This window comes from Tiliqua scincoides, chromosome 2 (genome assembly GCF_035046505.1).
Source record: "Tiliqua scincoides isolate rTilSci1 chromosome 2, rTilSci1.hap2, whole genome shotgun sequence".
Lineage (NCBI taxonomy): Eukaryota > Metazoa > Chordata > Lepidosauria > Squamata > Scincidae > Tiliqua > Tiliqua scincoides.
Genome location: NC_089822.1, coordinates 267,642,070 through 267,667,903, shown reverse-complemented (window position 1 = coordinate 267,667,903; position 25,834 = coordinate 267,642,070). Strand labels below are relative to the sequence as shown.

At 46.8% G+C, this 25,834-nt stretch overlaps 1 protein-coding gene across 1 annotated transcript; it reads left to right on the top strand.

Moving 5' to 3' along the window:
- The first annotated feature begins 1,041 nt into the window (after window positions 1–1,041).
- On the top strand, window positions 1,042–18,323 carry LOC136639165 (zinc finger protein 271-like). Its single transcript, XM_066613173.1, has 6 exons — window positions 1,042–1,137; window positions 3,552–3,728; window positions 11,060–11,183; window positions 11,589–11,989; window positions 14,790–14,871; window positions 16,279–18,323. The coding sequence occupies exons 1-6, from the start codon at window positions 1,042–1,044 to the stop codon at window positions 18,321–18,323; spliced, it is 2,925 nt and encodes a 974-aa protein (XP_066469270.1).
- The last annotated feature ends 7,511 nt before the right edge of the window (window positions 18,324–25,834 follow it).

Genomic DNA, 25,834 nt, shown 5'->3' with positions numbered 1-25,834 from the left:
GTTCCCAACTCAGAACTGATCGACTGCATAATGAACATTCTCCCTGTACGTGTATTTTTCTCCAAGCTTTTTCTGTCAGCACTCAAGGCAAGCAACACAAAGTAGGCACAACACCAGCACATTGCAAATATCCACAGGAATTCACAACCCCACCACGGTAGTATGATGAAGAGTCTCCCAAGAAGGGAGCAAGGCAACATCTCCTCAGGAGGCTGTTCCCCCATTTTGGGCTGGCCACAGAGGGAACTCTCTACCACATCCCAGTTGGATGCAGGCTGGATGGTGATGGGGCATAGAAGAGAACCTCTGACCAGATGTTACCCCCAGGCAGGTTCAGATGGAAGCAGGACTCAGGCACTTGGTCCCCAAATGAGCAAGGCTGCAGAGGTCAACTAGCATGAGGGCTGCGTGATCAATTTGGATCTGGGTACCTGGACAACTTGCATCCATACAAACCTGTCCGATGGTCAACATTTGGCTCAGATCGCCACCCGATGCCATCTCAGGTCTACCAAATTCCTCACCGTGATCCTCATGCACTGGCAGGAAACATGGACATGTGGGACCTCTGGTTTCATTGACAGGGACAGGCAGCTGCTATAAATGAAAACCTGTCAATGAAACCAGAAGTCCCACACAGCACACCATTGTAGAAAGTTCACTGTAAGCAGCGGAATTACCCGCTTCTTGCTTGAGTGAGTGGGAAGCAGATCAGTGAGGTGGTGGCACATTGGTGCTGGTGGGGTGAATAGCACCCTGAGTTGGCCCCCACTTGGACCCCTCGCCATCTGCTGCTGGTGGCCACATGAGGTGGCCTCAGGATGGGCCGGGGCTGAACAGGCCACTGAATTCAGCCAGAAAATGAACCAGGGGACTGAGGCCACCTGAAGACAGAGGGAGGAAGGAGGCAACTTCAAGTGACACTTGGTCAAGAACAACGGCCACACATTTCAAGTCCCTTGTGCCGGCCCAAGAGGGTTGCAAACATGCTGTAATGCACATTTGCGCCTTCTTGGGATTTGGCTGGGCCAGCACAGGGACATGCGCTGGTCCATGGAGGCTGAATCCAGCCTCCACGCTGTCTTCACGGGGTGCTTTGCAGTGGCCGAGCTTGGCCGATGCAAGGCTCTGCGGAAGGTGGGAGGGAAACTTTCCGGGGGGGGGGGGGAGTGAGGGCAGTCCCAGGGGCAGGCCTGCAGGGAGGTATTTTGCTCAGGTTCTTCCATTGCATTCTGCTGAAAATTCCACATCCACTGGTCTATGGCATGATGGGGTTATTCCTAACCTCCACCAGGTGAGTGCTGTTGGGTCATTTGTGGCATCACCCCCCCCCCCAAGGCTGGTACCTGGGGTAGACCTCCCCACCCCCGCTAGCTATGCCACTGCTATCATTGTTAAAAGACTATGTGAAGTAGCTTGTTCAAAGTAAAGGTCTGTAACATTTACTCAAATGCATACCGTGGTAGCATCAAGTGTAACATATTAAAAATAAAATATTGAAATGAAGGGGGACCCACCTGCAATTGGCTCGCAACCCACCTAGTGGGTCTTGACCCACAGTCTGAGAATCAGTGCTCTAGAAAAAAGCAAAGGGTGGTCAAGATTTCCATTCTGAGCTCTTTTCTGATAAATAATAGCAGAAACAGAACTAGAGGGAACGACTACCAAGAAGTGACCAGTGGCATCACCTGAATCCATACTGGGGACAAGCCAAGGGAAGGTTGTTTCAGCAGCCTTCCAGGTGCCCCAGACTGTAATTAATCTGTGCAGCTCCTTACCACAGGCTGTAGCTATGACACCTGGTCCAGATGCCTTTCAAAGGGAATTGGAATGATTTAAGAAGGAAAAGTCCATCACTGGAAACAAGCCATGATGAGTATGTGCAATCTATAGGCTTTAGAAGCAGACTTCCTCTAACATGTCAGATGCAAGGGAGTGGAAACAGGATCTGGTATCTTCAGTGGCTCTCAAGGCAGCTGGTGAGCCAGTGCAAGTACAGGAAGCTGGACCAGCTGGACCTCGGCCTGCTCCAGGGTGGCTCTTCTAAGGCTCCCCCCAGAAGGGCATCTCTTGCAACACATCTCAAGACAGTCTGCCACTTCCTTACAAGCCCCTCATAGTTCCAAGGTGTAGCTTGAAGGGACACAATGCCACAGTCCTGCAGATCAAGAGGTCTGCCTGTGAGAACTCAAACTCATGAGAAGAGCCCTGCTGGGTCAGAGCTGTGCTCCACCCAGTCTCCATCCACCCTGCTTTGCACAGTGGCCACCCTATGCCTGAAAGGCATTAAAAGCAGAAGAAGGGTGCAGCTCCCTCTCGCCCTATTGCCCTCCAGCACTGGCATTCAGAGGTTTACTCCCTGTGAAGCTGGAGTTTCCATTTTAATCCCTGATGGGCTCCTTCTCTTTCCCTACAAGTGCTAAATCTCCTTAGAACCCTTAAGAGGCAGACAGAAGTTTTCTCTTTCTTTTTTGTTAGGCCAAGTGATGTCCACCACACCCTTCCTTGTTTTCATAACACCCTTCAGTAAGATGGCAACCAAATAAAATTCAGTGTTAAACTATTTTGCGGGCTGGAGAATGCACTTTTGGGAGCTTCCCGTCTGTTTCCAACTTACTGGGTTCTGCCCTTCAGGAATGAAGCAGGTTTCTTTAACTGCAATCAAAGATAAGAAATTTACTCCAAAACCATACCACCACCCCCCTCCTGGCTAGCAAGCAAAGTGGAATTACTGCCCACTACCAGTCTTACCAGTTCTCCTCTTTAGCTGCTCAAAATCTTCCCTTTCACTCACCAAAACCCCGCCAAACTAGGACCAGGATCCAGCCACACCCTGATGGAGCAGAGGGCAGAGCTAAGCCAGTGCCTTTGATCAGCTCAAAGCCTTCCTAAACTTAGTAGAGTAGCAGAAGCCAGCTGTTTGTCATTGGGCATTTGCAAGGCCTCCTGGGAATTGTAGTTCACCTCAGGAAAACACCTGGCCTGCATGGAGAAGCCCAACAGCCCCAAGTCAAGGAACCCAACAGCTCTCATAAGTTGAGAGAATTATGAACCATGGCTGGTAGAGAGCCAAGCAAGCAAGAGGTGGAGGTGGTGTTTTTGTGTGTGTCCTTCTGTGTGTGCCCTGACAGCATGGATTGCTTTTACCAGGACGCAAGCAAGAGGACCACCATCCTGCCAATCAGACAGCCGGATGTTCTATCTGGATCAAATGTGGGAGCACCATGTCCACAATCCACATCAAAACATGCTGAGGATATTCCACCAGTTGCACTTGATGAGAAACCAGGCAAAGGCCCTGGCATGGGCTGGTGAGAGTCACTGCTGGGACACCTGGTGCTGCCGTCAGGATTCGGACATACATCAGGGTCATGTGAGCTCAGGCCAGATCAGGGTGAGGTGGTCCCCCCAGCTCTCCTCTTTTTTTGTGCACATGCATGAAGGGGGGCACACCTGCCACTGCTGCTACCTCGCCTGCCAAACCTGTTTCAAAGGTGAGGTGCCCCATTCCCCCTCCCCCAGCTGCTCTGGTATCTCCTTCTTCCAAGCAGGGCATCCTGGGCGCAGAAAGTTCTTCCACTCCCAGCCAGTCTGAAGAGGTGGCTGGGCAGGGCGAAGCAGGTGGCAGGGGACAGAGGAGCAGCGGAACCCCCCTCTGTTCTCCTCCCGTCTCGCTGCCTCCTCACTTGCTGCAGCTCTCCAGTCTTCCTCCTCCTCTCTCCCTGCAAGTAAGAAGCAGCTCAGAGTGCATAGCAGGCTGGTGCAGGGAGCAGGCCTCTGGCCAATTTGCCACCTCCCCCCGCCACTCAAAGCAGCCTTCTCACCAGGCTCCACGGCTAGCCCGGCCCTATGCGATCTGGACTTGGAAATTGGAATGTACTGCATTGGCTGCCCTGGCTTCCCGCAGAAGGAAGTGCTTGTAGGATCAGGGCATAGGACAGTGTGGTTGGTGGGTCTGGAATCTGACTGTGAAAAGTGGTTTCCTGTATTCACTGGTTACTATAAACACTGGTGCACAGGGAGGGTCTTCAGTTGAGGCTTCAGGTGTTATCAAAATGACATACAGGAAGTGAAGCACCAGCCGAGGGCCAAGGTCAGTGGTACAGGCTGGCTCTGGAATGGGGTCTCATGGCTCAGGCCTCGTTCAAAACCCAGGCAGGGAAATCAGGTGCTGCAAGAGACACAGGCCAGCTGGACCTGCTGCAGGGCAGTGGTTTTTCCAGGGCACCTTTACCTTGTGAGGCACCAGCCTTGGCTCCTTCCACATCCTGGACTGCTAGAGAGGAAGTGTGGAGGAGACTGATGGGCCAGAGCAACCATCTTCCACCAGTGTGCCATGGCCACTGGTGTGCTGAGAATGGCCTGCAGGTATGCTGTGGGAGTTTGGGGGAGGGTCATTCACTTGTAGGGCCATTGGGGGATTGAGCTCTCCCACCAGCAGTGTGATGTGCCTTGTCAATTGTCCGAAAACTGATGGTATCCCCTGGCAATGCTAGCGACTTGTCAGTGTGCCGTGAGAGGAACAAGCTGGAAGATCACTGGGCTATAGCATTGGAAGCTCAGCTCCTCTCCTAGGGTCTTCCTTCTTTGACTCCATTGTCTACTTCCTTGTCCAAACCAGGAAGCAGGTGCTGGAGCAGCAGCAGTAGACCTGAGTGGACACAGGGGACCCTCCAATCTGTCCTTGAAGTGATGGCCTTGTGGCTGGGCTGGCCCTGGCAGGGGCTGAGATGCAAAGCTGTGAATCCAGAATTCCCTGTTCAGTACTCACCTGAGCTCTGAACTCACTAAGGCCAAAATCCTATCCACACTTACATGGGCCACTTACACTCACAGTGGCCCACCAAGTGCTTCAGGAAGCTCACAAGACAGCAAGACACAACCTGCATCCTAGTGCCCTCCCCTGTATCTGGCATTCCAAGGTAGCCTAAGGCAAGGCCAAAGGGAGAAGCCAAACTTAGGCCAGAAGGAAATACAGTAAAATGTCATGATGTTTTGTTCAAATGTATGTATGATGCCAAGATGTATCAATGCTGAATAGTGCTTATGAACCAAATGTTATGTTATGTAAGGAGAAAATGTATGTTTGCTCAGAAGCAGCCTTCTGCTCAAGCAGGCCCAGAGAAGCAACTTTGCTCTCTTTCTTTCTGAGAGGGTCTGCTTGTGCAACAGGCCACTGTAAGCAACTTAATGCTAAATGTTTACTCATGTTTACTAATGCTGAAACTAATCATTTATGCAAATGCTTGTTCATGCAATGTTATGAGTAAATTAGTTAGGTTTATATATATGATCCCATAAGACAAACAGCAGGATACATTTCTGCCCTCTCTCTGTTTGAGACAGTTGGAAGTAGGTGAAAGGTACAGCTAGATATATTGGATATATATCATTCCAATTAAAAATGCTATTTGACAGCTAGCAAATAATTAGAGAGGACCCCAGCTAAAGGAATATCCAGTTTTAAGGAATGTCCAGGCAAACTGCCAAAGGAACTGATATGTCAAGATGAGTGGCTAATTAGCAAAAGTTGTATTTTGTACAGTTTAATAGTATGCAATAGGAAAAGCTAAGGTGAATGTTAGAATGTGATTCAACAAGATTCCCTTTTTAGCCAAATAAACAAAGTACACAATAATGCTTAAGAACATATCAAGTGCTAGAAGCCTGAGTGTTTTAAGCATTTCACAAATAAACAAAGGCAAATTTAGGGGTATGCTCAGAGGACAGAGAGTGGAAGCTGGTCAGGCAGTCCTGAAGGGTGTTGCTCTTGGCAGCCTGCCAGAATGATGAGTTCAGAATGATCCAGTTGTCAAGAAGTTAATTGAATTGATAAATGGAGCCAGGCTGAACAGAGAACACACCCCCAAAAGCTTGGAAGTCAAACTGGACAAAAGGAGCAATTTGGACATAATTAAACCAGGAAAATAGCTTTAATAATTACTGAAGCTATTCTTTAAAGTACAAGTATGGTGTTTTAAGTGAATTTAATAGGTAATTGTAAGAATAAAAGTTAGTTGGAGTACATTCCAATTCTGTAAGATTCAAAGTCTTGTTTGATGTTTTAACTGAAACATAACTCATAAGGAGATTTGAAAATAATGAGAAGTTTGATGCACCTGGCCAGGAAATGAGTTAATTTAAAGAACTTATCTCTTAGTACCACGAAAGAGACATAACTCAAGTCAGTTTATGAAAGTTTGAGCTAAGCAGCCATTAATCTAGTCTCACTAATGAGGACACTTGTAAATCAAGTCCAGCTAACTAACATTGTGCCTCTAAGATAAGAGAAACACCTGCATAATGAGGTGATAAATTGTCTATGAAGTTGTCTAATTGGCCAACATTCTTGAAAATCCACTGGTCAGCAAAACATTAATGAAGCTCCTAAAAGCTGACAGAAAAAGTTAAGTTTAATTAAAATAAATAAGAAAAGAGTTCTAAAAAGAGAAATCTTTATTTAAAATTAGTTTCCCTGTACAGAATAAATATATGTTTACTACTATACCTTGCTAACATCTCCTAAAGTACACATATAAGAGAAAACTTAGTTTAAACAATGCTGGCACACAGCCCCTATGAAGCCTGGTACTAAGAATGTTAAAGAGATGGTCAAGGTCAGGCCAATAGAAGAATAAGCAGAGACAGGCAAAGACAGTAATAATTGGGTGAACAGTGCCGCCTCTGGACATGTTTATGCAAATTTCTATTTTTCTTATTGGTCAGCTCAACCTAGCCAACCAAATGTCTGTAAAACGAGCTAATTAATTTCTAACAAATGAGAGTGTGAGATTTAGAGACAAAGAAGTCAAATTATTATTTAAACAATGTACACCTATGGGAAGTTTGCTTTTTCTCTGGAACACTGAGAGACCACAGCTCTCTGTGTTTCCCATTCTGAACCACTGAGAGAAGCCCATTGCTGGCAATGAATAAATGCTTGGACATCACCACAACTTCAGTCTGCTGAGTTTGTTCTTGAACCCTGAAGACACCGTGCAACAGCCTACTTCTAACATCAGGAGGTTGCACATACCCAGCAAGGCCTGGAATCCATGATGGACTTTTCCTCCAGACACTTGTCTTATCCCCTCTTCAAGGCATCGAGGCGAGATGCCATCACCACTTCCTGTGGCAAGCAGTGTATCTGTTGGCTCCGATTCTGGTTTCTATAGTCTCCCTTATGGATTCCCTGACATGGAATTGGACCTGGTTTCACTACACTCTGAGCATTTATATTGTTTCTTGCTGGTGAGAAACTTCGATCCACCCACAGCTTTGACTGTTCTTCACAGCTTTGACTGTTTCTTTATGCAGCATGTAATTAGTCTGTGGCACTCCCTGCCCCAGGAAGTGGTGATGGCATCTCACCTAGATGCTTTTAAGAGGGAATTAGACAATTTTGGGAGGAAAACTCCATCATGGGTTACAAGTCATGGTAGCTATGTGCAAGCTCCTGATTTTAGAAGTGGGCTACATCAGAATGGCAGATGCAGGGGAGGGCACCAGGATGCAGGTTGTGTCTTGCTGTCTTGTGTGCTCCCTGAAACACTTGGTGGGCCATTGTGAGATACAGGAAGTTGGACTAGATGGGCTTTAGGCCTGAACCTGCAGGGCTCGTATGTAGGGACAAATAACAGGTTACATAACATTTTTCTAAGTTTCAGCAGCACAGATTCATTTGCAACTTAATAAAGAGGACACATATCGAAAAATATACACTGATTTTATAACCCCTGCTAACTGGTTAAGAGGCACTTTTTCAAGTGGGTGCTCCTCTTTTATTTAGCAGGGGGAGAGTAATTGGCCCACCTCACCCCCAGCAGTGTCTATTCTAGTGGCTGTCTGCTGGTATTGCATCTTTTTAGATTGTGAGCCCTTTTGGGACAGGAAGACATTAGATTTATGATTTCCTCTGTAAAACGCTTTGTGAACTTTTTGTTGAAAAGCGATATATAAATACTGTTGTTGTTGTTGTTGATTTATTAGCAGGCAGAGACATTTCAATATTAAGATAAGCAACTACCAGATAAAATGTGCATCTTAAAATCAGTTCCTTCCATTTATTTCTAAGGTAAAATGTTTATATCCCAGTTTGATTTTTAAAATAGTCCAACCCTGCTAGAAACCTAATTTAAAAAGAACACAATAAATGTTTTAAACACAGTTTACACTCCCACTGATTGGAAAAACCTTTTCCATGACATCCAACAGCTGAACTGAATTTTCACCCACAGTCCTCTTTCTGATTTCCCTAAAATCCAATTCAGCCAAGTTATCAGAAAAGCCAGAACTCCCATCCTTGAACAGCTTCACTGCTGGGAGAAGGACTCAATGGCTTTCATTGCACAATGGAGAAAACTAGAACATCCCTGTCTTCTCCATGGTTCCTAAAAAGAATAAAAATGCAATTAAAGCACACAAACCAATGAGCTAAACCACTAAAAAATTCCATTAAAAACTACGCAGGAATCACAATTAGGCTGCGAGTTCCATACAGCACGGCCATTTAGCCTGTGTAGCTAAATTTAGCCTTGCAAGGGTGAGGTTCAGAAATGGAGGTCCCCAGATTGATCAGGGTACTGGGAGATTCAGACGGGATTTTCACCACTGGGTGGGTTCTTTAAAACAGAGGAAGGAATTGCTGTGTTGTGCTTGAAACTGTACCCATGTCCCAGGCAGTCACTTGGCATCCTCTCCTGCATTATTCAAGGCTCGATTCCTCCCCCAAGCTCTTGCTACAGCATGGGACACTCTCCCCCTGCTCCTTGTGAGCCATTTCATGTAGTTTAAGGTTACAGCTGTGGCTGAAGGTCCTTTCACACTTGGAGCATTTATGTAGTTTCCCAATTGTGTGAAGATTTTGATGATGTGCAAGGTTTTTCCTGTGCCTGAAGCTCTTAACACAAAGAGAACATTTATAAAGTTTCTCTCCTGTGTGACTGTCCTGATGTGCAGTAAGGTGTGCTTTCTGCCTAAAGTTCTTGTCACAGTCAGGGCATTCATAGGGTTTCTCTCCTGTGTGAGTCTTTTGATGTCTTCTAAGAGACTATTTGTACCTGAAGATCTTTCCAGACTCATAGATTTCCACTGTCATAGATTACCCAACCAGTTAGTAACCAACAAAAAAAGAGGCCAACCTGAAGACACTCACACAACTGAACATAGTTTTCAGTTCTAGTACTCGCTGCAATAAATGTAAAAGGGAGCTGACTCATAACAACATCTTCTTGGTTCCCTGCTGTGTCACCATCATCATAACACCTCCTCAGCTCCACACTCAGACTCACTGGTCAGTTTTCACTTTTGTGGTAGGAAGAGACACCAGAGCAACAGTGGGGAGGCACTTAGGGAATGCATTGCTTCACCTTTGAAACAGGCTGGGGGGGGCAAGGTGGCAGCAGTGGCAGGTGTGCACCCCTTCATGGGTGTGCAAAAAGAAGAGGAGAGATTTGGGGGTCTGCCTCACCCTGGTCTTGGCCTGAGCTCACCTAACCCTGATGTATGTCAGAATCCTGACAGGGCAGCACCAGGCACCCCAGCAGTGAATCTCACCAGCCTATTCTGGAGGACAAGAGGACCATTCCCTGGTTTTTCATCAAGCAGCACTGCAGGAATGCCTCAGCATGTTCTGAAAGAGAAGGTGAAACTGATGCTCACCTCCCACATCTGATCCATGTGTCCTTGTAGCACCTGGCTGTCTGGTCGGCAGGACGGTGGTCCTGTGGCTTGCATCCCGGTAAGAGTGTTCCATGCTGAGTCAGGACAGGCCTTGGGCTCCACAAGCACCATCAACACCTCCACCTTTTGCTTGGCCCTCCACCACCCGTGGTCCATAAGTCTCTCAGCTTATGAGAGCTATTGGGGTCCTCAACTTGGGCTTCTCCATGCAGGCCAGGTGTCTTCTTCAGGTGAACTACAATTCCCAGGAGGCCTTGCTAATCCCAAATGACCAACAGCTGGCTTCTGCTACTCTATTAAGAGGAGGAAGGCTTGTAGCTGAGGCTTAGCTGTGTCCCCTGTTCCAACAGGGTGTGGCTGGTTCTTCTGCTGGTCTTAGCGTGGTGGGGATTTAGGTGAGTGAAAGGGAAGACTTTGCACCTCCAAAGGGAAGACAAGCAAGCAAGGCAGGCAGATGGAGAGGCTGCTTTTTCCCACTTTGGACAAAGCCAGAGATAAAAGGAGATGGTTGTTTCTAAGTTCACGTGGCCTCCATTTGGGAGCCACAGAACTGAGGGGGAAAAGTCTGCACTGCCTTTGTTCTTTGAATTCCAAGCAGCCTATGTGGGGTCACTTGAGAGAGTTCAGTTTCACAGGCAGTATAGCCCTGAATGCCAGTTGCTGGGGAGCAATGGGGGCAGAGGGAGCTGCACCCATCTTCTGCCTTTGAGGCATCAGGTGGCCACTGTGCAAAGAGGTTGGATGGAGCCTGGGTGGAGGACAGCTCTGACCTAGCAGGGCAATTCTCACTTGGTTATGGGTTCCCACATGCAGGCTTGTTGAGCTTCAGTGAGGTTGTGGCATTCTGCCCCTTCAAGCCATGCCTTGGAGCTATGAGGGGCTTGTTAAGAATGTGGCTAACTGTCTTGAGATGTGTCTCAAGAGATACCCTGCTGGATCAGGCTAAGGGCTCATCTGCTCCAGCTTCCTGTGTCTCACAGAGGCCCACTGGCTGCTTTGGGGAGCCATACCTTTTTGCCGCTCCTGTGCATCTGGCATGTTGGAGGTAGTCTACTTCTAAAACTTAGAGGCTGTACTTGCCTCTCATGGCTTGTAACCAATGATGGACTTTTCCTCCTTAAATCTTTCCAGTCCCCTGTTAAAGGCATCTGGGCCAGATGCCATAATTACATCTTGTGGCAAGGAGTGCCACAGATTAGTCACATGCTGGGGAACACCTTCCCTTGACATTGTCCTCAGTGTGGATGCAGGGGATCCTGTTGGGGAGGCTGCTGAACCCCCTCAATCCCCCCTGGCCACTTCCAGGTGATTCTCTTTCTATTATTGCCCAGACAGGAGTTCAAGGTTGCAATCTTGACCACCCTTTGTTTCTTTCTAGAGCTTTCTGCACCTTGGTGTTACTTTTGTGTGGTGTCCCATGAAGAAGCAAAACCCCACAGCCTTCCCACTACAGAAGAGACCAGAAGGAACTGGAGATGCATCTCATGACATACAGCCCGAAGGTAACAGTGCATCCCTGCCAAGGACAGAGGTGTTGGGGAATAACAATACTGAGTAGTGGTTATCAGTTGAGTACCTTGTTCTTTAAAATTGAAATTGTACGTGGTCCCTTTAATGGTCTTTCTAAAGGGTGTGTCCCCTTGCTGATTTCTCCTTATGTATATATAGCTTCTTGTTTGCTGACCTTTGCAGAACAGGAGAGTGTATTTTAATCTCTGTTTTTAACTATTGTTTTATTATACTTACATGCATCCAAGGACAGCTGTTTAGGGCTCCTGGTCTTCCAGTTTTAAGAATCCTGATGTGAGAAAATGTTTGTATGATGTAAGTCTGCATCAGATTGTGAGTAAACTGCCTTTGGTCTTAAATTTTTGAGTCTGAGTTTTTGTGCCTTGGTTTGCAAACAGACTGGTTAGAAGAGTTTAAGAGTTTTTGCCTGAAGCGACAAGAGGCGGAGGAAAAGAACCCTGTTGCAGGACAGGCTCAGAGATGGGAAGCCCAGTGGCAGCAGTTGCTGGAGAGAGTGAGGTCCCAGGAGTTGCTGGAGGAGGCTGCACTCTGCCAGGAGGCTAAGGTCTTGTTGGCCTCCTTTGAGCAAGAGACAAAAACCTGCAGCAGTCCCAAGAAAGAAGGGGCCAGGAAGCACACCACAGAGCCGACCCTTGCTATCCTGCCACTGGAGTTGCAGAGCTGGCTTGAGGAACGTGGCCAGCAGACCTGCTCCAAGGCAGTGGACTTGGCCGAAGCTTTTTCGTACAGGAAGCGAAAGTCCTGGAAAAAGCAGGTGAAAAAAAGGCAGGAAAAGCAGGTGAGCCGTTTCCCTTGCTCCTTGGACTGTGCTGAAGTGGTTGGCACCTCTGTCTACCTGCTTCAGTTTGGGGGTTGGACTAGATGACTTCTTGGGCTCCTTCTAAGATTCTACAAGTGGCGCTGTCGGATGTCCCTGCCTGGGTAGAGTGGCATCTCCCTTGTCACTTGTATGGGCTCCACCGATGGAGTGTTCATCAATTTCTTAATGCTCTGAGGGCTGGCGATTTATATGTGTACATGAGATAGATATGTAGCTAGCAAGACTTTTAGAAATTGGAGTGCCTGAAATGTGTGGCCCTTCTTGTCAAGGTATCGCTTGAATTTTCCTCCCTTCTCTCTCTGTCTTCCTGCGGCCTCAGTCCCCTTGTACATTTTCTGGCTGAATTCACTGTACTGGTCAGCCCTCGCCCATTCTTGTGGTCAGCTGATGTGGGCTGCACCAGCAGCAGATGATGATGGCAGGCCCATAGCCAGGATTCTAGAGGTGGGGGGGGCAACTATATTTTCAGGGGGTGCAATTATGTTGGGTATCTGTACTGGTGTGCAAAATGAAGGGATAAATACGAAGAAACACAAAAGACCCATAAGTGCCTCAAATTTCATGAAGAGAAAATATTTGGGGGTGTGTGTGTTTGAAAGACACATTCATTATCTGTAAACCAATGTAACAATCATTTGCATAGAATAAATGCATCTCTGCATGCCATGTAAAATGTATTGCCTACATAGAAATAACATGCAACAAATCCTTTCATTTGCACACCAGCAGAATACATAGGCTTGCATCCCTGCAAAAGTAAAACGTATCACTGTGATGCAGGTAGTATTTGCTTGTATTGAAAGCCTTTCATTGGCCGATGACACTTTGCTGTTGCATTGATACCTACTAAAATAAAATTTATTTACTTTACATAAAAGCAAGAGGAATGATATGCAAGTCAAATACAGTAAGGCCATTGGAACATTCGTTTTGTTTTTTTTACAATATTCATTACTTTTAAAAAGCAAAGTACAGAAGATTTGAATTACTGACTCTACCTAGTAGAGCAGAATTCTATCTTTGTGAGAGTTGAATCTCCTTAGAATCAGGGGTGGATTCATTGCATAAGGGGGAGAGCATGAGCACTGCCTTCAGAGCCCAGGTCAACCAAGTGGGTAGATCTAGGCTCCTGCCTGGACTTAGAGTCCAGGTCTACCAACCTGGCAGACCTGGACTCCTGATTGAGTTTATAAACTCCATTCTGGTGGGTGCCTTTCCCTGCTGGCAGGACAGTTGGGGGGGGGGGTATGCACCCATGGCTTTCCCCAGATCCGCCTCTGCTTAGAACCTTTTTCACACTTAAATTTCTTGGTTCTCTTCAGCTTGAATGCTTTCCATACTTACTCCACCAGAAAAAGGGTTTCCTCAGCCCCCAAGCAGCAGCCATTAATTTTAAATATATATATGAAAGGTAAAAACCCCACCATGAAGTCTCCAAACAGAAACCTTTCTCCCTGCACCTCCACAGCAATACCTTTTCTTAACTAGCATGTTCCACAGTAGAAGAAATAGCACCCTCCCCACCCCCCTGCCAGAACAAGTAGAAATCTCTCCCTACCTTCCTTGTAGCTTCTCTTGATCAGCCCAGCTCTCCATGTGCTCTAGAAAGTGGCAGGATGACCAGAGGTCATAACTTCCAAGGAGCCCTCCAGGACCCTGTTTTACTCACTCTACACACATGCGTGCTCTCTCTCTCTCTCTCTCTCTCTCTCTCTCATCCCTGCCAGAAGCACCAAGCCCTCTTTCCTCCTGTGCACAAAAAGTTGCAGAAAGGGCTTCAAATCATCCCCAAATAATGCCAGACTAGACAGAAAGAGGACAAGGTTGGAAAAAATTCGGGGGGGGGGGCGGCAAACTGCTGGCTCGGGGGGAGAAGCCCCTTCTGGCCCTGGACGAGGGGGCCAAGTAAGGGCCAACTTGGGGTAAGATTCAGCCCAAGTCTGCCACCAGCTCAAGCTTCAATGATCTGCATCCCACACACTCAAGCCAAAAACAGGTTCACTGTCCTGCTTACCATGAAGCTCATATGATGGTTTGAAACGTGGATGTGCAGGACTTTCAGTTTCATGTACAGGTTTTCATCGACTGTGGGTGTGCTGTCTCTGTAAATGAAACTGGAAGTCGCACATGTTCAGGTTTTGTGCCAGTGCATGAGGATAATAGTTTTAATGGTTTTTGTAGCATGGAGGTGGTAGACGTGAGATGGCATCAGGTGGCATTTCGACCCCAATGTTAACCCACTTGCAGGTTTGTATGAATGAAAGTTGCCCAGGTTTCCAGTTCCAAATTGGTCATGCTGCCCTTGTGCTGGCTGAACTCTGCAGCCTTGCTCATTTGGGACTGGTTCCTGAGTACCTGAGTCCTGCTTCCATATGAACCTTCCCGTGGATTAACGTGTGGGGCAGAAGTTCTCTTCTATGCCCCATCACCATCCAGCCTGCACCCAACTGGGATGTGGTAGAGACTTTCCTCTGCTGCCAGCCCAGGATTGAGGGACAGCCTCCTGAGGAGACTCTGCCTTGCTCCCTTCTTGAGAGACTCTTCTTTGTATTGCTGTGGTGGGACTGCGAATTCCTGTGGGTATTCACGATGAGCTGCTGTTTCTCATAGTTTTTGTTGGCTGCCTTGAGTGCTGACTATGACATGGAAAATGGTTGGATAAAAATACACATTCAGGTAGAAGGAATGTCCTCTTCCATGTAGCCCTTCCCCACCCCAAGACCTCTATCCTGAAATAGCCCCTCTTCTGCTCCAGCAGGTGGCAGCTGGGAGCTCTTCCTCTGCAGTCCAGAAGAATCCATCTGAGCTCAGGCAGGAGGAAGGGGAGCGGAGCCTCTTGGGTAAGAAGGGAGGTGCTTTTTATGGTCCATGTTTGGACCACCCCTACTGGGCCAGCCTCAGCTCTGTTTCTGCTTCTCCCTTCAGAGAGCGCAGCATCTCTCCAGCATCTCCAGAGCAGGGCTCCTTGACCCTTTTCTCTGGCAGGCACCCATTCCCTGGGTACTGCAGCCACTGGAGACAGCTGCTGGGTGCATTAGCGGATAGTGTGACCCACAATGTGTAAGGAATGTCTGCACTCACCGCTGACTTCTGATCTCGCTGCCATTTTGCGTTGTCCATGCCTCTTTTTTCCCTGGAATGGAGTCGTGATGGAGGGGGGAAGAGGGTAGATCAGGCCTGGGAAGGGCGTAGCTTTGGGAACAGTGGCATACTCTGAATCCAGATCCTCTTCTTGGGCTTGGTCCACCTTCTAGGGTCAACCTTCTAAATGGGAGCCATTTAGTTATTTTTTTCTCTGTAAACCGTTTGTGAACTTCTAGTTGAAAAGCGGTATATAAATACTGTTATTATTATTATTATTATTATGAGCGCTTTCCACATGCGCTGCCTCCGACGCATCCTCGGCATCACCTGGCAGGACAAAGTTCCAAACAACACAGTCCTGGAACGTGCTGGAATCCCTAGCATGTATTCACTGCTGAAACAGAGACGCCTGCGTTGGCTTGGTCATGTCGTGAGAATGGATGATGGCCGGATCCCAAAGGATCTCCTCTATGGAGAACTCATGCAAGGAAAGCGCCCTACAGGTAGACCACAGCTGCGATACAAGGACATCTGCAAGAGGGATCTGAAGGCCTTAGGGATGGACCTCAACAAGTGGGAAACCCTGGCCTCTGAGCGGCCCGCTTGGAGGCAGGCTGTGCAGCATGGCCTTTCCCAGTTTGAAGAGACACTTTGCCAACAGTCTGAGGCTAAGAGGCAAAGAAGGAAGGCCCATAGCCAGGGAGACAGACCAGGGACAGACTGCACTTGCTCCCGGTGTGGAAGGGATTGTCACTCCCGGATTGGCCTTTTCAGCCACACTAGACGCTGTGCCAGAACCACCTTTCAGAGCGCGATACCATAGTCTTTCGAGACTGAAGGTTGCCAATACAATATTATTATTATTATTATTATTATTATTATTAACATGAACTTTAATTGGTAGAGGTCCATGCTGATCCATGGCACCTGCTGAGGGTGACTGTGGGGCAAGGGAAAAAGAGTCCTCCAGTGGCAAAAAAATGTTCCATGGGATACAACAAAAGCTGACCCTACGCTGCAGCGTTGTGAAGTGGGAATTACTTATAATTGGGCTGCCAGAGGTGGGGGAGGATATGCATTGGACAAAGGGAAAGAAATCCATGTGCATAACTCTGGAGGGGCTGTGTTTCCCCTTGGACTCTTACCAAGTGTCTTTCCTGCAGGGCATACGATGGACTGCAAAAATGAGAGGCACCCACCTGGGATGCTGTTGGAAAGAGAGGAAGAAGAGACCCTTCAGGGTTTGGAAAGCCCAAGGAGGCAAGAGGGAAACCCCCCAGATGAAAAGATGGAGAAATTGATTCCTTGTCTGGGAGGAGCCCTCCAGGAACAAGAGAAACAGACAGAAGAGAGGGGGAGTGAGTGTCCTGGCAGCATCTCCACAGAGGGAAAGCTCAACAAAACCTTGATGCTTGAGGAGAGCTCCAGTCAGAGCAGCACTTCATGTGGAACACCTGGCACAGGGAAAAAACCATACATATGTTTGGAGTGTGGAAAGAGCTTTGCTCGGAGAGGCCACCTCAGTGTGCATCAAAGAACACACACAGGAGAGAAGCCATACGAATGCCCTCACTGTAGCAGCAGCTTTGCTGATGACTCAGTTTTAAGGAGACATCTAAGAATCCATACAGGAGACAAACCATATAAATGTTCTGAGTGTGGAAAGGGCTTTACTCAGAGTCACAACCTCATTTTGCATCAAAGAACACACATAGGAGAGAAGTCCTACAAATGCCCCCAATGCAACAGAAGCTTTTCTTACAGATCAAGTTTGAAGAGACATCTAAGAGTCCATATTGGAGACAAACTTTATAAATGTTCTGAGTGTGGAAAGACCTTCAGCCAGAAAAAAGCTCTTATAATACATGAAAAAATTCACACAGCAGAGAAAACTTATAAATGTTCCCAGTGTGGAAAGACCTTAAGGCACAAACGCTCCCTTGAAAGACATCAAAACACTCATACAGGAGAGAAACGTTATTCATGTAAGGACTGCGACAGGAGCTTTACGCGGAAAGAATACCTTATTGCACATAGAAGAATCCATACAGGAGACAATCTCTATAAATGTTCTGTTTGTGATAAGAGCTACAACTCCAAAGGCAACCTTAAAGTACATGAGAACATTCACAAAGAAAAGAAGCCCTATGAATGCTCTGACTGTGACAAGACCTTCAGGCAGAAAGCACACCTTATTGTACATCGACTAATCCACAAGGGAGACAAACCGTTTCAATGTTCTGTGTGTCATAAGAGCTTCAGGCAGAAAACTCACCTTACTGTACATCAAAGAATCCACACAGGGGACTATCCTCATAAATGTTCTGTGTGTGATAAGATCTTCAGGCACATCACAACCCTTACAAAGCATCAGAAGATTCACACAGGAGAGAAACCTTATAAGTGTTCAGAGTGTGGAAAGACCTTCAGGCACAAAAACACCCTTGAAAGTCATCAAAACACTCACATAGAGAAGCCATATAAATGTTCTGAGTGTGGAAGGACCTTCAGGTATGAACAGGCCCTTGAAAGTCATCAAAACAGTCACACGGGAGAGAAACATTATTCATGTACGGACTGTGAAAAGAGCTTTACCCGGAAAACACATCTCAAAGAACATCAAAGAATCCACACAGGAGAGTCCAAACCATCCTATAAATGTTCGGTTTGTGATAAGAGCTTCACCTCCAAAGGCAACCTTAAAGTACATGAGAACATTCACATAGAAAAGAAGCCCTATGAATGCCCTGACTGTGACAAGACCTTTAGGCAGAAAACACACCTTATTGTACATCAGAGAATCCACAAAGGAGACAAACCTTTTGAATGTTCTGTGTGTCATAAGAGCTTCAGGCAGAAAACTCACCTTACTGTACATCAAAGAATCCACACAGGAGACTATCCTCATAAATGTTCTGTGTGTGATAAGATCTTCAGGCACATCACAACCCTTACAAAGCATCAGAAGATTCACACAGGAGAGAAAACTTATACGTGTTCAGAGTGTGGAAAAAGCTTCAAGCACAGAAAAAGCCTTAAATATCATGAAAATATTCACACATGTTTGAAAATATATAAATGCTCCAAGTGTGAAAAGACCTTCAGCTGCAGTGAAAGCCTTGAACTACATGAAAGAAGTCACACTGAGCAGGGGGAGAGTGTCCCATGCTGTAGCAAGAGCTTGGGGGAGGAATCCAGCCTTGAATAATGCAGAAGATGCCACATGACTGCTTGGGACATGGGTACAGTTTCAAGCACAGCAATTCCTTCCTCTCTTTTAAAGAACCCACAGAGTGGTGCAAATCCTGTTGGAAACTCCCAATACCCTGATCAATCTGGGGACCTGCATTTCTGAAGCTCTCAAGGTAGCTACACAGGCGAAATGGTTATCCTGTATGGAACTTGCAGCCTAATGGTTTCCAGTGCCTGAGTTCTTCATGGGATGTTTCAGCTGTTGTTTCATTGGTTTGTGTGCTCCAATTGCCCTTTTATTCCTTCTAGGAGGAAACCAGAAAGATTTTGGCATTTCCACTGTGCAGCTGCAGCCAGAGAGGCTCCTCACAGAAGTCCTGCTGTGCAAAGATGGCCCAGTGCAGGCTCTGCTGATATCTGGGCTGGATTAGATCCTAAGGAAATCTGACAGTGGGTGAAATTTGAATTCTCCTCTTTGACAGGGAAACAAAAGTCTTTCTAATCAGTAGAAATGCAGGTTGTGTTTTTGACATTGTGTTCTGTCCAAACCAGGTTTCAAGCTGCGCTGGACATTTTTAAAATCTGGGATAGAAATATTTTACCTTAGAAATTAATAGGAGTAATTGTGAGATACACATTTTATCTGGTAATTGCTAATCTTAATGTCTCTGCTTTCTAATAAATTTGTGTTTTCCTCCACGTCTCTTTATTGCCCAAGAAATCTCAGTGCTGCTAAGTAACTTAGAACAATTTTAATGTAACCTGCAGTTTGTCCCTGTAATGTGCAGAAGTTCACCCAGACATCAAGAGCTGGCATGAAATGGAGAATGATTCACTTGAGAATGATGTTCATTTTGGATAGGAAACATTTCTGTGCTTAAATGTACCTGATCTTGAACTTTGATGGTTCTGATGTGAGCTGTTCAGAGACACGAACCTTATTGGCTACTCTGAGACCTGGGAAGGGTTCTGGGTCTGCAGCCTGTTGTACACACTGGGGGTAGTAGAATAGCAGGAAAAGCATTGCAGGTGCCACAACGTGCCAATGTTCATGGCCTCTCCCACTCTCCGGTGGAGCCATGCAGGGTAATAGTTCTTAGGGCAAGTGGGTGGTGCTTTCATAGTGCACTGCAGCACCTGCAATTCTTACCTGCTCACCCCCTCTAGCTATGCTACTGCTGGGTAGTCCCACCTCTGTTCAATATTTACAGCTTCCCCATGATTCCCTGTGTTTCACCCTGCTGGTGCCTTCCCTCCCCTCAGAATGCCTTCTAAAGGCCTAAAAACCTGAAAAACCAGAAGTGATGTTTTTGGGCCATCTGAAGGTCTTAATATATTCATTTAAATTTTATATTTAAAATTTATTTTTTCCCGGCCCTCAACGCCATGCCAGATATTTGACGTGGCCCCCTGGCCTAAATGTTTAGAGACCCTTGCCTTACTTCAATAAATTCATGGAGAGAAACCTTTTAAATGCCTGGGATTTGCAAAGAACTTCACCTGGAACTCAAACCTGACTTCACATCAGAGAATTCACACTGGAGAAAAACCTTTAAATGCTCGGATTTCAGAGACATTTCAGATTTCACTGCTATGAATCAGGTTGGGCAGGAAAGGTGGCAGCACTGGCAGGTGTGCACCCCTTCATGGGTGTGCACAAAAGAGTTAGAAAGTTGGGGTGGACACCACACCCTGGTCTGCTCTAAGCTCACAGAACCCTGACGTATGTCCTAATCCTGAAAGAGCCGCACCAGGTGTCCCAGTGGTGACTCTCACCAGCACAAATTTCTGGAGGAAAAGTTTATCACAGGTTACAATTCATAGTAGGTATGTGCAAGCTCTTGGATTTAGAGGCAGGCTTCCTCTGATTGTAAGGGGAGGGCACCAGGACGCAGGTTGTGTCTGCTGTCTTGTGTGCTCCCTGGGGCATTTGGTGGGCTACTGTGAGATAGAGGAAGCTGGACTAGATGGGCCTAGGCCTGATCCTGTCGGGCTGTTCTTAAGTTCTTATGAGGGACAGGACTCCTTCCTTCCTCTGCCTGCCTGAATTGAGGAGGCACATGATATATCTAGCCTTTGAGAAGGCGTTCGACGCGGTCCCTCAACAAAGGCTACCAAAAATCTCCACAGTCAGGGAATTAGAGGGCAGGTCCTCTCCTGCATTGAGACCTGCTTGAAGACCAGGAAACAGAGAGTGGGTGTCAATGGGCAATTTTCACAATGGAGAGAGGTGAAAAGCGGTGTGCCCCAAGGATCTGTCCTGGGACCGGTGCTTTTCAACCTCTTCATAAATGACCGGGAGACAGGGGTGAGCAGTGAGGTGGCCTTTCCAAGTGGTGAAGACCAGAAGTGATTGTGATGAGCTCCAGAAGGATCTCTCCAGACTGGCAGAATGGACAGCAAAATGGTAGATGCGCTTCAATGTCAGTAAGTGTAAAGTCATGCACATTGGGGCAAAAAAATCAAAACTTCACATATAGGCTGATGGGTTCTGAGCTGTGTGTGACAGATCAGGAGAGAGATCATGGGGTGGTGGTGGACAGGTCAATGAAAGTGTCGACCCAATGTGCAGCGTCAGTAAAGAAGGCGAATTCTATGCTTGGGATCATTAGAAAAGGTATTGAGAACAAAACGGCTAATATTATAATGCCGTTGTACAAATTGATGGTAAGACCACACCTGGAGTATTGTGTCCAGTTCTGGTAGCCACATCTCAAAAAAGACACAGTGGAAATGGAAAAGGTGCAAAAGAGAGTGACTAAGATGATTACTGGGCAGGGGCACCTTCCTTATGAGGAAAGGCTACGGCGTTTGGGACTCTTCAGCCAAGAAAAGAGGCGCCTGAGGGGGGACATGATTGAGACGTACAAAATTATGCATGGGAAGGATAAAGTGGATAGAGAGATGCTCTTTACACTCTCACATAACACCAGAACCAGGGGACTGTTACCAAAAGGGCTGTTTTTTTTTGGGGGGGGGGGAGAATAATTACACTGCCCTTATTGGAACCTTAGGATCGTAGGCTGGATAACATGACAATGTAATGAAGGGAAATTTCCTTTTGCTTAAAGAGGAGACTGAGAGAAAGATAATTTTAATAAAAGATTATAGTTTTATTACAAAACCACAAAGATAAACATAATGCACATGGAGAAATGATAAGTGTATGTTTCTTGGTCCTAGTACTTGAATCCAGTGTACCTAACTTTCATGTTGGTTGCGTGTAAAGAGTGTTTGGTGCATCCAAGGAAATTAGAAAAAGGAATGGTTGTAGGGAAGGATTTTAGGGGTCCCTGATCTGCCAAACCCCAACTGCTAACTAAAGATGGGGAGAGAAGGGGAGAAAAAGGAGGGGGAAGAGGGGAAAGAGTTCCAGGCACAAGATAGTTACCTGTCCTGTAGAGCAGTTGGAGGGGTGGGGGAGAGTCCTGTGAAGAGGACCCTCTGACACAACACAGATGGAGTATTATTATTATTATTATTATTTTATTTTATTAATTTATACCCCGCCTTTTTGCCCAACGGGCACACAAGGCGGCTCATAACATTTTAAAAATACAACATTAAAAACAATTATTAAAAACAATTTACAATAATTAAAAAATCTAAAAACAAACAAACAAACCCCGTGGATTTTCATATAAAAAGAAAGAACGCCAGCCAGCCTGTCCAGTATTGTGTCCAGTTCTGGTGGCCGCATCTCAAAAAAGACACAGTGGAAATGGAAAAGGTGCAAAAGAGAGCAACTAAGATGATTACAGGGCTGGGGCACCTTCCTTATGAGGAAAGGCTACGGCGTTTGGGCCTCTTCAGCCAAGAAAAGAGGCGCCTGAGGGGGGACATGACTGAGAGATACAAAATCATGCAGGGGATGGACAGAGAGAATAGAGAGACGCTCTTTACACTCTCACATAACCCCAGAGCCAAGGGACACCCACTAAAATTGAGGGTTGGGAGAGTTAGAACAGACAAAAGAAAATATTTCTTTACTCAGCGTGTGGTTGGTCTGTGGAACTCCTTGCCACAGGATGTGGTGATGGTGTCTGGCCTGGACGCCTTTAAAAGGGGATTGGACAAGTTTCTGGAGGAAAAATCCATTATGGGGTACAAGCCATGATGTGTATGTGCAACTTCCTGATTTTAGAAATGGGCTATGTCAGAAGGCCAGATGCAAGGGAGGGCACCAGGATGAGGTCACTTGTTATCTGGTGTGCTCCCTGGGGCATTTGGTGGGCTGCTGTGAGATACAGGAAGCTGGACTAGATGGGCCTATGGCCTGATCCAGTGGGGCTGTTCTTATGTTCTTAAGACACAATCTGCGTCCTGGTGCCCTCCCCGTAGCTGGCACTCTGAAGTAACCTACCTCTCAAAACAGGCACTTGCACATACCTCGCATGACTTGTAACCTGTCCAGAATTGAATCTAACATGCTCAAGTGTCACAAGGGGAATGCAACAAATGGAACTTGGATGCTGGATGGCAGCATCTAAATCTAGCTGGAACAGTAGATTTTGTGTGTTAAGACCCTTGCCCATTTTAAGCCAATTAAAACACCTGCTCCCAATTTGACCCCACACTTCAGGGTCTCTCAAGGGCCCCGGCCAGAGTAACCTACTCTAATCTTGTCAAATACACCCGACTATACAATGCCCCAGATGTTAATCCACAGGCAGGTTCATATGGAAGCAGGACTCTGGTACTCGGGTTCCCAAATGAGCAAGGCTGCAAGAGACGAACCAGCATGAGGCTGGCCTCAGCCATTTGGACCTGGGTACCTGGACAACTTGCTTCCATACAGACCTGCCCAAGGGTGAACATTTGACTCCAACTGAGGACTACCACCTCTGTGCTACAAGAACAAGCAAAGCCCTCACTGTGATCCTCACACGCTGGCGTGAAACTTGGACATGCAGGACTTCCTGTCACTGAAACTGGATGTCCCACACATCCAGGTTTCACACTAGTGCTTGAGGACACCAATAAGGAGAGGAATGACCTGCTTCTCGCTCTAGTGAGCGGGAAGGTGACAGTTGAGGCTTGCATTGGCAGCATGAGGCGGTGCCAGCAGACTTGGGGTGAAAAGCACCCCAAGTTGGCTCCCACTTGGCCCCCTCATCTTTTCCTGCTGATGCAACCAACATCAGGTGGCCTCATTTATGGGCCGGGGCTGCTATAAATGAATGAGGGGACTGTGACAGCTTGAAGACAGAGGAACAATGGAAGCCCCTTCAGACAACACTTTGTCACGAACGGCCACACATTTCAGGCATTCCAATTTTTATAAGTCTTGCTAACAATATATAGATATTGCACATACACACATGTATGCACATACACACATAAATTACCTGACCTGTGAGCAGTAAGAAATTGATGAAGATTCCTTCAGGCAAACACTAGTGACAAGGGAGACACCACTTGACCCAGGCAATGACATCTGAGAGTTCCACTAATGGAATCCTAGAGTTTGAAGTGGCCCACAAGGTCATCCAACCCCCAGCCTGTAACAGGTGGACAGAGGCAGCAACCACTGTGGCACTGGTCAATGAGCAAGGGATACTGCTCACCTGCTTTCCCTGTCTCCAGGACTCCTGCTGCCTCCACAAGGAAGCTTTGGCCAGGGCCTCTGCCTCGGACCAGGTCTGCGGGCCACATTCCTCAAGCTAGGTCTGCAACTCCAGTGGGAGGATAGCAAGGGGTCAGCTGTGTTGTGTGCTTCTTGGCCCACTCTTCCTAGGGACCCCTGCAGGTTTTTGTCTGTTGCTTGTAGGAAGACAACAAGACTTCAGCCTCACAGCAGATTGCAGCCTCTTCCAGCACCTCCTGGAACCTCACTATCTCCAGGAACTCCTGCCAATAGGCTTCCCATCTCTCTGCCCATCCGGCAACAGGGTCCTTGTTCACCTCTTCAGTCTGTGGAGGGAATTCACCAGTACGCCTGGGCTGCAGGACATGGGATGCATCTCCAGTTCTTACTGGTCTCTTCTCTAGTGGGAGGACTGTAGGGTTTTGCTACTCCATGGAACACCTCACTAAAGTAACACCAATGTGCAGAAAGCTCTAGAAAGAAACAAAGGGTGGTCAAGATTGCCACATTGAGCTCCTGTTAGAGAAAAAGCACCAAGAAGTGGCCAGTGAGAGGTGAAGGGGGTTCACAGGATCCTCTCCTACAGGAACACCTGCATCCACAAATGCTCCAGACAGCAGCAACCCCCCAAAGAATAAAACAGACTTCAGCTGGTAAGGCCCATTTTATTTGTTTTTAGACTTGAAAAGACAGGTGGGTCCTGATAGTGCTATGTTTGAAATATAAGAACTTACATGGAATGGGGGAGGGGGGCTGAAAATCTCACTGCTGTTTTTGTGTATGTGAGGGGGTGTTCTTGCAGGCAGGTTACAGAGAAAATTCACTTGGTGGAACAGGGCTGGCTTCTCCTTATTTAATTATTTGTTTTTCTTTAATTTAATTAGTTATCATTATTTATTTTATTATGCTTGATGATGTCACTTCCAGCCATGACATCACTTCCAATGGGTCCTGGACAGATTGTCATTCTAAAAAGTGGGTCCCAGCATTAAAAGTTTGAGAACCACTGCCTTAACTCAAAACAGTTCACTCAGACAATCTTGGGGGGGGGGGGGTGACACCCTAGTGAACAAATTTCTGGAAATTGTGGCTTTTAGGATTAATACCATCATGTTATCTACCATTTGATGCAAAATTTCATCCACTGCTTTTGGGGAAATATTCACTGCATTTATTTTCTGGCCATTATTATTATTCATTTCAAATCCTGAGCTGCTTAGAGGAAGGGTGGTATAAAAATGTGAATGAATAATTAATAACTAAATAATAATTGATTAATAAATAATTAATTATGTCATATGGGGTGAAAAAAATTTATGGGCCCTGGATATCAATTGACTTAGCTACGCCACTGGCCCCACAAACACCATCACTACCTCCACCCCTTGCTTGGTCCTCCAACAGATGGGGTGCATAAGTCTCTCAACTTATGAGAGCTGTTGGGTTCCTTGACTTGGGGCTGTTGGGCTTCTCCATGCAGGTCAGGTGTCTTCTTCAGGTGAACTACTATTCCCAGGAGGCCTTGCAAACCCCAATGACAAACAGCTGGCTTCTGCTACTCTATTAAGAGGAGGAAGGCTTTGAGCTGATCAAAGGCACTGGCTTAGCTCTGCTCTCTCCTCTAGCTGGGTGTGGCTGGATCCTGGTCCTTCTGCTGGTCTTAGCTTGGTGGGGATTTGGGTGAGTGAAAGGAAAGATTTTGCACCTCCAAAGAGGAGACTAGCAAGGCAGGCAGATGGAGAAGCTCCTTTTTCCCACCTTGGACAAAGCAAGAGGAAGAAGGAGATGGTGGTTTCTGTGTTCAAAGTGTAGAATTGCCTTGCTGTGGGCTCCACCTGAGAGCTGCAGAACGGGGGTGGGGGGAATCTGCACTGTCTTTATTCTTTGCATTGAAGTGAAATGACTTCAAAGCAGCCTATGTGGGGTTACTTGAGAGTTTG

Coding starts and splice junctions, on each gene's coding strand:
- LOC136639165 (XM_066613173.1), top strand. CDS start 1,042: ATGCGCTGGTCCATGGAGGCTGAATCCAGCCTCCACGCTGTCTTCACG. Junction 1,138..3,551: donor GATGCAAGGCTCTGCGGAAG/GTGGGAGGGAAA, acceptor TCTTCCAAGCAG/GGCATCCTGGGCGCAGAAAG. Junction 11,990..14,789: donor AAAAAAGGCAGGAAAAGCAG/GTGAGCCGTTTC, acceptor CTGCTCCAGCAG/GTGGCAGCTGGGAGCTCTTC.